At 44.6% G+C, this 13,399-nt stretch overlaps 1 protein-coding gene across 1 annotated transcript in view; it reads right to left on the bottom strand.

Annotated features, from left to right (window-relative positions):
• LOC132822989 (glutathione hydrolase 7) overlaps positions 1–13,399 on the bottom strand; it is a 69,627-nt gene that overhangs the window by 40,037 nt on the left and 16,191 nt on the right. The window contains exons 2-4 of the mRNA XM_060836495.1: positions 3,803–4,029; positions 2,674–2,825; positions 1,567–1,684 (exon numbers count right to left, since the gene is read on the bottom strand). Of these exons, the coding sequence (XP_060692478.1) occupies positions 1,567–1,684; positions 2,674–2,825; positions 3,803–4,029 (497 nt within the window). The remainder of the gene's footprint in view (positions 1–1,566; positions 1,685–2,673; positions 2,826–3,802; positions 4,030–13,399) is intronic.

Below are 13,399 nucleotides of genomic sequence, written 5' to 3'. Positions count from 1 at the left end.
TTGATTTGTTCGTATATCTGATTGTTGAATGTAAAGTGTGTAGTGAGGCACAAGTCCAGTAGTTTAAGTATGCCGTCTTTGTTGATAGGTTCCGCCTCCTGTTTTCTGTTCTGTATGTCCAGTAGGTTGGCTATTGTTTCTCTGGCTAGGGTTTTGTCAATCGAAGTGAACAGTGCCGTCACGTCGAATGAGATCATGGTTTCTTCTTTGTCTATGTGTGTATTCCTGATGACGTCCAAGAATTCCTGTGTTGATTGTATGGAGTGTTTGGATCCGCTGACCAGGTGTTTCAGTTTCTGTTGTAGTTCTTTGGCCAGTTTGTATGCTGGTGTCCCTGATAGTGATACTATGGGTCTGAGTGGGATGTCTGGTTTGTGTACTTTGGGTAGTCCATAGAATCTGGGGGTGTTGTTGCTTTCCGGTTTCATTCTTTGTAGGTCAGCTTTGGTTATCTGTCCATTTTTTTGTAGATTCCTTAGTGTGCACAAAACACTATATAGGCCAAACAGGAAGACAGCTAACAATCCGCATACATGAGCATCAACTAGCCACGAAACGACACGACCAGCTATCCCTAGTAGCCACACACGCAGACAACAAGCAAGATGAATTCGACTGGGAAAACACTACTATCATAGGGCAAGCCAGACAGAGAACAGCCAGGGAATTCCTAAAGGCATGGCATTCATCCACAAACTCCATCAACAAACACATCGACCTGGACCCAATATACCAACCAGTACAGCGGACAGCTGAAACTGACACCCGGAAGCGGCAAGGACAGACCACTATAAATACCGGAAGAAACATCAAAGAAGCGCTTCGCAGGAGGCTCCAGAGCACTGATGATGTCGCCTAGCCAGGGGATGAAACGTTTGCAACAAAAACTTCCAGCTTGGCGAATAGAACCACAACAACGAGCACCTGAGCTACAAATCTTCACACAAACCTTTTACGATACTTCATTTATTGCAATGTCCCAATTCTTCACCTTTCCTTCTGCTGTTGTTTTGAATCAGTTTCAGCATTATTACCAGCACCGTCGTGGCCGTCTGCCCAAGGGCAACTCCTATGTTCAGTTCTCCAATCTTTAGTCTTGTGTGTTTCACTTCTGCAGCTTGTAAAGAGCTTGCACTTATTACCTTCAAGAGGCAACATGACTAGGGCAAAAAAAGGATGTGAAGTGGTTTCCCTTTGCCTTCCCCCGCATTCCTAAACAACCAAAAGTCTACTTCCAGAAGAATCCTCCAGCTGTAAGTACTGCTCTCCCTTAACCCACCAGCACCATTCATTCACTGACTCTGCCCTTGACCAAGGCTTACAACCATGGGTGTAGGTCTCTTGCCTGGGATGGTCCATTAAAAGCCAATGAAGATCACTACAAGGTCTTCAAAAGACCTGTTACCCTATCCTTTCATGTCATGAGCTATCCCTTCATGTGCTATTTACAGTTGTCAAAAGAGTCATAGAGTATATCATGCATATATTCAAGTATAAAGTCGCAAAAGGCTTTATAATTTATGGAACTCTGTCACTCCTCATAAATAAAAAGAAAGAAGTACCGACCTTGTCCTCCCAATTATGCACAAACATGTGTTCCTCAACCTCTGCTGGAGCTGTCTCTCGAAAATCAATGATGAAGCTTTCATTCTTCCTGATATCATGAACTAACATGACACCACCCCTGAAAGAAAGGACAACAAGAAAGGTCACACTGTCAAACAGTGAGCTATATATAAACACACACACAGACATATGTTCTTTATCATTCTTGGCATCCTTTTGTCTACAAAATGTGATGGACATACAGGACGTAATCCTTTTCAGATGGGAGTCTTCGCCTGACATGTCTTTTTCTTGATGGTTGAAGAAGCCAACCTTTGAAAGTCAGAATTTTTCCACAAGCCCCACAGATGAAGCTTCCAGATGTTAATGTAGGTTGCTCTTTTCATTGTCGCTAAGCTGGTCACACCTGCCCACAGGAAACATTGTCATTTCCCTCAGTCATTAGCTAGAGACTCCCTCGTGTGAGAATCGATGTTTAAGGCCTTCACATCATACTTGCAAGCATCCTTTGGGCTGAAGCTTTGGATATCCTACAGGCTGTCTGGCCCCAGCTCCCTCACCTTACAGAAAGCCCTTCTTCCATCTTGCGAACATGCCCCAGATAATGAAGCCACCTCTATTTGGGGAGTGCTAACAAACTTGGGAATTCTACCTTTGACAGGACTGGCATGCTTATGATTTTGTCCAGGCAGGAGATACTCTGATAACGCAGAGGAACATTTTTGAGCTTGTTTGCTTGATAGTCACCCGTTTTTCACAGTCATACAACATGGTGCTGAGAACCCAGTACTTATAAATGATCAACCTGTAGGTCATTGCTATGACGTTTGAAATCTTCCCACAACATGTGTCTTTGTGCTGTGATTGTGACTAACAGTAACGTAGTGTTAATAATTATGAGCCATTTTGGTCCTGTTAGGATCTAGGCTGAGATTTCTTTCACTTAAAAAAAACAACTTTAATTTATATAGCACCTTTATTGTAGAAAACATCCAACTGGTTGGAGAAGGGATATAAGGACAAATGACCCTTTGTAAAATAGTAACGATTTTGTGAACAAACATGAGTACTTTTCATTAGTGATTCCTTAATATCTACAACACCTACCCTCCAATTCCAGAGCTGTGGGGGTGGATTATTCCTAAGCATAATGCGGACACAATAGCTGCATCCACCGAAGAGCCATCGCGATTCAGTATTTCAGTACCAACCGTGGAGCAATGGGCCACATCTGTAACTACTGCACCTTGGTGAAAGATCTACATGGAACAAGAATGAATGTAGAGTCACAGATGCAAAACTTCCCTGGTTTAATGATTGCTGTTCATTAGGTTTCTGCAATATTGCCATCTCTGCTTCAATCCCAGTAGGAATAGAGATTTAAAAATCCTGAAATCATCCTGTCCACAGGGCTTCCAATATTCAGTAAAGACATTGAGATTTGCTCCAGGTAAGACCTGATTTGATTTCCTGAGGTATCGCTAGCTAAGGGATGTTTCTCCTTTCTTAATGCTGTAGAATGTGCCAGCACTGTGGACCAAGCCTGACCTGTTCCTCCATTTATTATAAGTAACTTGCAGTGCTTAAGTAAATGAATAAATAAACAAGGAACTTTGAGATGCATGCATCTCATATGGCAACAGATAAAATGTTTTAGGGATATGAGAGCAGTAAGGACATAGCGAGAGATTAGATTCGAGGAAACAGCAGAGGTTTGCATTGCAGGGAGGACCACATTTCACTTCCTCAGAGTCAGCTCTGCCATGTGGTTGCAGCCTGGCTTCGGAGTCTGAAGGTTATGGCTTGAGTGCCCCTTCAGGACACGTGAGCTGACGACTGATGCTGACACTCTGGTGCAGTATTTAAGGATCGGAGGGGTTGACAAATTACAGAAGACACACTTAACTAAGGGACAGTCGGCACCTTCACGTGGATACAAAAGTGAAAAATAAGAGGATTCTTCCCAGTGTGCTGACCAACATTTAATCCTCAACCAGTAAAATAGACAATTTGCTTATTATCAAATTACAACTCATGGCATTTTTCTATGCGCAATTTGGCTGCCTTGTTTTCAACACTATAATTGTGACCACATTTCAAAAGGACTAAACTAGCTTTAAAGTGTTTAGTCTGGAAAAGTATCAGCGTAATAACAAATGTCTCTCTTTTATTGGCCAAGCAGGGAAAACATTTTAAATGAAGCTTTTCTTAATGCAGTGACTGGTAGATTATGTACCTGTGGGTCTCCAAAGTAGATCTGCATAATCAAGGCCACAGTGACTCCAGTCGCAAATGTTAAGCAGGCAGTGATGATAACAGTCAGACCGTCCTGCCGACAGGCGCAGTCACTGGAGAAAGGGTCCTTGTTGGTTACACGCAGGGGAGACATCTCCTGACTGCCCATCTCAGAGGAAGAGGAGGGCAGGCGTTGCAGGCGAGCTGATTTCAGGAACAGGTCTGGATCTACAAATACAATTATTAAAAGGTTTAATTTTGGTTTGTCACAACTGGTGATTCTTCGATGTCTACAATATGCAGCAGGTATGTCCAAGTGAGGGGGCAGAATTCTGTTCTTGTGCTGGGGGTCTCGCCAGCTGGCTTTGATTCTGGGGGTCTCGCCAGCTGGCTGCTGAGAAACTGGCTTTTATTCTTTTCGGAAAGGTCCCTGGATTACAAGATTATCAGGTAAAGGATAAGTCACTGATGTACGTTCCCCCGCAATCAAAAACATAGGTCTTGTGGTGTAGGTCTTGTCCAATAGGAGTTACTGACCAAGTGTAGATTTGTACTCACAATGCCACCAATGACTGCTGTCAGATGTATAGACCCTTGGAATCCCAGGGTAAGGGAGGGACCTGGGTTAGTGTGTGTGTGTGTGTGTGTGTGTGTGTGTGTGTGTGTGCGCGCGTGTGTGTGTGTGCGTGCATACACATGTCTGGGCATGTGCATGTGGGAGAGAGTGTGTGTGTGTCAGTCACGTGGAAAGGAGGGTAAAGAGGTGGGAAATGAGGATGGAGAGTGGTTATCATTGACCCACCCCTGCCCGTACATGCAATTCCTTGATCAGTCATTTAATGTCTTTGTTCAAATCACACCACCCAGCACACTCACGAAGATTAGAAGCTGGCTGCATGGTTTTAAGCCTGAGGCCTAGCAACAGGGTGGCTTGCAACTGGTTTAACCTTTGCAGTGAAGGAATATAGCCTGTCAATGATTATTAATCGGCCAATTAAGGTGCTCAATTGGCAGTGGGGCAGCAAGGCCAATCATGGTCTGTCCTGTCCACCTTCATTCTGGTGGATCTGACAGTGTTCAAGTACATCATATCCCTGCCCATTTAATTACCCTTTCCACCTCAAAGTTTGTCACCAGCAAGGATGAAAGACTCAGGCCAAGGGCTCCACTGGTCTCAGAGTTCATGCATTGTTTTTCCCTGGGGTGGGGGGAGTCCAGAACTGGAGGGCATAGGTTTAGGGTGAGAGTGGAAAGATTTAAAATGGACCCAAGAGGCAACTTTTTCATGCAGACGGTGGTGTGTGCATGGAATGAACTGCCAGAGGAAGTGGTGGAGGCATTTACAACATTTAAAAGACATCTGGATAGGTATATGAATAGAAAGGGTTTAGATGGATATGGACCAAGAATGGCAAATGGGACTAGATTAATATAGGATATCTGGTTGGCATGGACAAGTTGGACTGAGGAATCTGTTTCCATGCTGTACATCTCTATGATTCTAATTTAATGCTATCGGCACACTTGCCATCCCTCTGTCTCAGCTCTACACCCTGTGCCTGTCCATCCTATTATCAAGATTTGCTATTGGTTCAGAGTAGGTGCAAACACGATGGGCTGAACAGCCTCCTCTATACTGTTACAATTCCGTAATTCTATAAAATGGTAAAATGTGGAACTGCATCCACCATTGCTTCCTTCTTCAATATTCTAATTGTTCTGCACTTCTGGCACCACATGACTGATCAATATTCACAACTCCTCACTTCGTAAATGAGCTGCACTGAGCTTCAGAGCAACAATACAATCGAAAGTCAAAATACAGGTTTTAGGGTTAAATTTAAATATTGAAAAGCAAATAAAACCTGAAACATACATATTACACAGAAGTTCAATCACTACCTAACAGAGAGGTAGGTTAATGGTTCACCGATGGGCCTTCAGAAAGGAGGAAGAACTAGAAGTGAAAAGGCATAAGCACAGAGTGATACTGTCAGGGACAGAAACAAGAGATGTGATTGACGGAACACGAGGCCTAGACAGAGAGAAGGAAAAGTATTAGGCCTGCAGAAGGACAGGGGTACAAGGATGTTTAAGACATGGCACACATGAAGAAGTCAAATCATGCATGCTCTCAAGATCGTGTTGGAACTCAAGTTGATTCTGATTAACTTAACCAGATTGAATGCATTCATTGTAGAATATTTTCTAATCAATCTGTTCAGGGCTAGCATTACACACCTGGGAGCAGGTGGGATGTGAACCTGGGCCTCCCGGCTCAGAAATAGAGACACTACCACTGCACCACAAGAGCTGACTTCTATGTAGAGTACAAAGGTACAAAGTGGAGTTAAAATATTTTACAACAAGTTTCACATTAACTAACCATAAAGAGACGGAGACTTAAGTTCAATTTTAAACAATGACTTACCCTTTGTGAAAAGGAAAATATAGCAGCCCCAGGATACTCAATAAATATAGCAATGCAGGATTTTAGAAACGGAAGCAATTTTAGAGAAGTTCGGTGAATGGATTTGTGATAGTGGGAGGAGGAAGTGAAACCAAAACTTACAAAAATGAAACCCTCAGATTTCATTCTTCAAAGAGTCTCGCAATACACTTATAAATAGCGTCAACAAAGTGAAATGTACCAAAAGGTTCATATTTAGAGTTTCTCGCTTATACAGGACATTCACCCTAGTGCTGCACATGTCAGGTAGGTGCATCCCCAATCCTATTACATAGAGATAGACAGAATCACATGTTCAAATAACAGTTATTACTCGTCAAAGTAATCCTAAACAACTGTTAAAGAAAAGAAAAAAAATTATTTTAATGAGCAGTGACAGTTATTTAAACATCTCTCTCACTCTCACTCTCACTCTCTCCACCTCCTTTCTGAAAGCTTGTTACTTGACCCACTACCTCTGAAAAGCTTACTTCAATCAACTTTTGAAAGTTCTCAACCATTAAAATGTACCTTACTCCAATTAATAATTTTAGTTTTTATAGGAGGCTTACTCTTTTCCCTAACTATAAACCTGCTGTCCTTATCCAGTCTGGCCTACACGTAACTCTGGATCAACAGCTACGTGGTTGAGTCTGAAATGGCCTAGGGGAAAGTGAGGACTGCAGATTCTGGAGATCAAAGTCTAGATTAGAGTGGTGCTGGAAAAGCACAGCGGGTCAGGACCAACCGAGGAGCAGGAAAATCGACATTTCAGGCAAAAGCCCTTCATCAGGAATGAAGCAGGAAGCCTCCAAGGTGGAGAAATAAATCGGAGGGGGGTGGGGCTGCAGAGAAGGTAGCTAGAGTGCGATAGGTGGATGGAGGTGGGGATGGACGTGATAGGTCGGAGAGGAGGGTGGAGCAGATAGGTGGGAAGGAAGATTGGCAAGTAGGACAGGTCAAGAGGATGGTGCTCAGCTGGCAGGTTGGAACTGTGGTAAGGTGGGGGGAAGGGAAATAAGGAAACTGGTGAAGTCCACATTGATGCCCTGGGGTTGAAGTGTTCCGATGTGGAAGATGAGGCATTCTTCCTCCAGGCATCGGGTGGTAGGGAATGGCAGTGGAGGTGGCCCAGGACCTGCATGTCCTCGGCAGAGTGGGAGGGGGAGTTGAAATGTTCGGCCACAGGGCGGTGAGGTTGATTGGTGTGGTATCCCGGAGAGGTTCCCTAAAGCGCTCTGCGAGAAGGCGTTCAGTTTACCCAATGTAAAGGAGACTGCATTGGGAGCAACGAATACAATAAATGACATTGATGGATGTGGATGGCTCCTTTGGGGCCTTGGATGGAGGTGAGGAGAGAAGTGTGGGTGCAGGTTTTGTAATTCCTGCAGTAGCAGGGGAAAATGTCAGGAGGGGAGGGTGGGTTGTTGAGGGGCGTGGACCTGACCTGGTAGTCACATAGGGAATGGTCTTTGCCGAAAGCTGATAGGGGTGGGGAGGGAAATATATCCCTGGTGGTGGGGTCCGTTTGTAGGTGTGGCCTAGCAAGCGGTTCAGGTCAAAGGCAATCAGAGACAAAGAACATCCCATGAATGAAGGCTTTTAAAAAGAACCTTTATTAGAAAAGGGTTTATTTCATGAAGGATTCTCGATGTTTCGGGCATAAACCCTTCATTGGGAATGAAGCTCCACACTTTTCATCAGCTCCACACTCTTCACCTCTGATCTCGAGCATCTGCAGTCCTCACTTCCTCCTTATTTCATGAAGTTTTATTATTGTTTAATACTTGGTAAATTATTAAACAAGTAACCAAATTAATTTGTAATCTTTTATACTCAAAGTAGACTTCTTTGCCCTGGATGTTACACCGATACAGCTTAACATTTTTTGAACATATTTATTGTTGATTCCATTAATATGTAGGTCAGTGCCTTTCGTGTTAAGGCTGGGGTTTAATGCTCTCTACATTAAGTATGGAGGCAGATGATATCGAGGGGTGACTACGTCCCAGTCATCAACACTGAGAAAGATTGACAGATCAAGCAACAGTTAGGAATATAAAGTTCTGACCATCGAATCAGGAGTCTGGTCATTGATGTCACTCTATTATGCAACCCCACTCCCACCCACCTGAAGCTGCAAAATGGAAGTAGTTCCTAGGACCAGGAAATCCTCTCTGGAGGCCCAGGCTGCAAAGAACATGAATTGTTGCAATGACAAGGAGGTGAATAGATTAATTTTAGGGGTTATCAGGGTAGGGGTTACAAGGAGATAGCTCAGAGGGTGGGGTAGGTTCTGAGGAAAACAATAGGAGTTGACTTTCAGCATCCACTAGTGTATCTCTGAACCCAAATAGAGGCCTAAACTCCTTCCTCACACATACCAAGTTCAAGGCCTGGCCTCCACTTTAGTAGGACAGACAAATGGGACAATGGCAAGTTGAAGTCCTTATGTGGCTATTAATTAGCTACTTAAGAGCCTTGAATAGGAGAATTTCAGAGAGGTCAACCATACTATTGAGAGTGAACTTAGTGTTAGTTTTGTGGATCTCAATACAAGGCTTCCCTATTTCACCTTGTCAGCTTTGCAATACGTGATTAATGCAGTCAGTATGTTCTACGGGTTAATTAGTTTAAGAAGGTGATAATTAAATCAGGAGAGGTTTAGTTACACTGGAAGGAATTGGGGTCCTTTCAATTAGAGGAGACAAGCTGAGACAATTCACCGAGGTAAGGGTACAAAGGTCGGACCCTCGGAACAACCATGAGCAAGAACCCTGGGAAACAACACTCAAACAAGAAACCCTCAGTGACTCACTTACAGAACCGATGATCAATTTGGCGAGACACGGGTGATATTGTGAGCAAGTTGTACATATTCTTTGTAACTGGTTTGTTACGTGACTTATTAATAAAACGTATCGTACTTCCTATTGCTGTCCAACATTTGCTGCTGCTACCTTTTTGGCTTCTGACATTGTCAGCCAGGATTCCCACCCAGAATTTCGTATCTGAGGAGGCATAAAGAGGATGGCTTTCTCCCCCGTGACAACCAGCCAGCTATATGCCCTTCCCAGCACACTCCCTGCACCTTCTCAGGAAGAGAAATCCCTGGCAAATTAAACAAGCAGATTATTACAAAATCCTACCTTGTACATTAATTGTTTCCCAGGGAAGGAAATCGCCTATCACAGCCTGGTAATGAATTATGTGTGACTCACGTAGTACTGCTGTGGTGCTGCCCTCTAAAGTGGTGTAGCAAGCCATACCAAACTGTAGTAATTCACGACAAAAATAACCTGTCAAGCATAAGAACTGCAGTGATTCAATGTGATAATAAATGGTTGTACAGGACGTTGGTGAGGCCTCTTCTAGAGTACTGTGTCCAGTTCTGGTCTCCCTGTTACAGGAAGGATATTGCCAAGCTGGAGCGGATTCAGAAAAGATTTACCAGCATATTGCTGGGAATGTGAGGTAGGCTGGACAGGCTGGGACTCTTCTCACTGGAGCTTAGAAGGTTGAAAGGTGACCTTACAGAGGTTTGTAAATTCATGAGGCGTACAGATAAGGTGATTGATAGGTGTCTTTTCCCTTGGGTGGGCGATTTCAAGACCAGGTGCCACATGTTTACAGTGAGAGGAGAAAGATTTAAAAAAGACGTGAGAGGCAATTTTTTTTCCACAGAGAATAATTTGCATACAGAATGAACTTGCAGAGGAAGTGGTGGATGCGGGTTCAGTTACAACATTTAAAAGATATTTGGATAAGTTCATAAACGGAAAGATTTAGAGTGATATGGGCCAAGTGGAGACAGATGGGACTAGTTTAGTTTGGGATTACAATCGGCATGGATTGGTTTGGCCAAAAGTTCTGTTTCTACACAGTATGACTCTATGACAATGAGTGAATAAAACAAACACAATTTTCACTAACTTATTTCCAAAATGTAAAAAAAGTGTGCTGTAGAAACACAGCAGGCCTGACAACATCTGTTGAGAGAAAAATTGAGCCATGTTCAGTGTCCATTTGTCAGAACTAACAATAGCTGGGAAAGGGTGGTGTGTATCCTGATGACAGAGTGGGAAGAAGGAGTTAACACAGCACACAGAGAATGAGCCCAGAAAAAGAGAGAGAAAGCAACAAAGGTTTAGGGAAATAAAGAGAGAGCTGATGATAATCCAAGAGAGAGATAAGTACTTGGTCGATAGATAAGCCTGAGACAGAAATGTTCCAGGGAGCATGCTGGTGGGTTGAACTGCTAGGCAACTGGAAACTCAGGGATGTTTTATGGACAGAACGTAGGTGTTCTGCAAATTGGCCACACGATCTGCGTTTCGTCTCTCCAAAGTAGAGGAGACCACATTGTGAGCAGTGAATAGAGGAGACTAGACTGAGTGAAGTGCAGGTAAATGCTTCAACTGGAATATGTGGATAGTGCCTTGGATGGCGAGGAAGGAGGAGGTAAATGGGCAACTGCTGCATCTTCTGTGATTACAAGGGACTGTAGGGAGGTGTTGGGAGTGGACCCAGAGGGAACAGTCCCTGGGGAAAGCTGACAAGGGAGGTGAAGGAAATATGTGTTTAATGGTGTCATTCCACTGGAGGGTGCTGGAAAGGTAGCCAGGCAGGAGGCTGGGAGAACACACCAAGCCGGGCGGCACGGTGGCACAGTGGTCAGCACTGCTGCCTCACAGCGACTGAGACCCGGGTTCAATTGCCGACTCAGTCGACAGACTGTGTGGAGTTTGCATGTTCTCCCCATGTCTGCGTGGGTTTCCTCCGGGTGCTCCGGTTTCCTCCCACAGTCCAAAGATGTGCAGGTCAGGTGAATTGGCCATGCTAAATTGCCCGTAGTGTTAGGTAAGGGGTAAATGTAGGGGTATGGGTGGGTTGCGCTTCGGCGGGTCAGTGTGGACTTGTTGGGCCGAAGGGCCTGTTTCCATACTGTAAGTAATCTAATCTAATCACCAGGAGGTGGAGAAGTCAACATTTCAGGTGTAAGGATTACACCCTTCCCCACCTCTGATGCCACCTGGTTTGTTGTGTTCTTCCAGCCTCTTGCCTGACTACCTTGGATTCCAGTATCTGCAGCTTTTTGTCTCTAACTGAGATGGTGGAAATGCCAAATTAGGTTGCAGTGCTCCAGCGAGATTCAATACCTAATCTGCCACTTCAGCACCTTCCAGCCTTCAGGGCTCAACACTGAATTTAGATATGGGTTGTTCTCACATAAATTACTAACTGCCTCTCTCCTTCCCAATGCTCCCTCCCCTACCACCGTCATCAATGTAAACACCACCCTTTGCCAGCTATTGCTAGTTCTCACATTGAACCTGCAATGTTAACTCACAGATGTTGCCAGACCAGTTTTGCCAGCACTTTCTGTTTTTCTTTCAGATTTCCAGCATCCGTAGTTATTTATTCCTTCCAAAATCCTTCAGCAATCATAATTATCCTTATAAATTAAAATTATGACCCCTTTCCCAGATTACCTCATCTCTTTTTTTAATAGAATCCCTACAGTGTGGAAACAGGCCATTTGGCCCACTGAGTTCACACCGACCCTCCAAAGAGCATCCCATGCAGGGCCCGATCTATCCCTGTAACCCTGCCTTTCACAGGGCTAATCCACCAAGCCAGTACCACCCCAGACAATGTAGCACAGCCAATCCATCAAACCCTGCACATCTTAGGACTGTGGGAGGAAACCAGAGCACACTACGGCAATCCACGTAGTTACGGGCAGAATTTTAAAACTCCACACAGTCACCTGAGGCTGGAGTTGAATCTGGATCCCTGGCGCTGTAAGGTTGCAACGCTAACCACTGAGTCACTGCGCCACCCTTTCTGATGCTCATTTTAATTCCCTTAAAATGTTTCCTTCAAATCATCAGAACGGTCTACACTTACAAGTATGAATTGATTGTTTCTCTCCTTGGACACTGCCTGCCCTGCAGAGTGTTTTCAGCATTTTCTGATCGTGTTTTTGATCCCCTGAATCTACACACGGCTTCAAAGTTTTGTGAATTTCTTTGGAACATCTAATGGTCCATTCACCAATATTCAGGGCGAATCAACTTAAAATGTAATTAAACACTGCCTGAGGTTGAATATACTGCCTGCAGGCTATCTAAAGTAGCTGCACAACTTGCTATTCAGGATTAGCACATACTGAGGGAGGCATATCATTACAGAGAGAGGTTAACCAAGAACTGAGGGTAGAAACAAAACAAAACTGCAGATGCTGGAATTCAAAGTAGACAGACAGGAAGCTGGAAGAACACAGCAAGCCAGGCAGCATCAGGAGGTGGAGAAGTTGACTTCAGGTGTAATCCTTCTTCAGGACTGGGGGTGGGTGTAAGGGGAGCTGCAGATAAAGGGGTGGCAGGGGTAGGCTAGTGAGGTGGAGATAGGTGAAGACAGGAGGTAAAAACCCTACTGCGAATCCTCTTGCAAGGATGCCTGCCTTGAAGAAGTTTTCCTCCTCTCTCTACAAGAATCTCACGGAGTCCCTCTCCCACTGCAACTCCCAGATCATTTCCTCTGCCCTGAAGCTCTTCAACCATATCGTGAAACAAACTCGGTACCACAGCCACATTTGCTTCTTCAGTGCCTGCCTCCATAACCAACTCATCCCCCACGGACTCCGAACCACCTTTAAACCAGCAGAGTTCGGACCCGAACAGGACAAACAGTACAGATTACAGATTCAAAAACACCAGCAACAGTTCTCTTTCAGGATCCTCCACTCCACGCTTGCAGCAATGCGCCGGCTCCTAACCTCTCTGCAGTCAGCCCTGCCTTAGCTGAGGGCCACACTCTCTCAGAATTGCAAAGGACCCACTCTGTACTACATCCTCAGGAGAATTCACACTCTCAACAAACAGTATTTCAATTCCATCTCAAACATCAAAAACTGTAAGTACAACAAACTTTTATCCACCCACCTCCATAACCAGAGCTCCTCAAACATTCCAGAAGATTTCCCTGGCCATGCGGCTGATGCAGCTCCCACCCTCACGCTGATTGATGATGTCACTTCCGCCCCCTTTATGGCCATTCCCAAAGCCACCTCCGGCCCTCACATCATCGCTGATGCCACACGCTCAGTGACTTCCACCACCCCTACTGCTGTGTCTGCCACCACTT

Source organism: Hemiscyllium ocellatum, chromosome 15 (genome assembly GCF_020745735.1).
Source record: "Hemiscyllium ocellatum isolate sHemOce1 chromosome 15, sHemOce1.pat.X.cur, whole genome shotgun sequence".
NCBI lineage: Eukaryota > Metazoa > Chordata > Chondrichthyes > Orectolobiformes > Hemiscylliidae > Hemiscyllium > Hemiscyllium ocellatum.
This window is presented reverse-complemented; position numbering and strand designations above follow the sequence as displayed.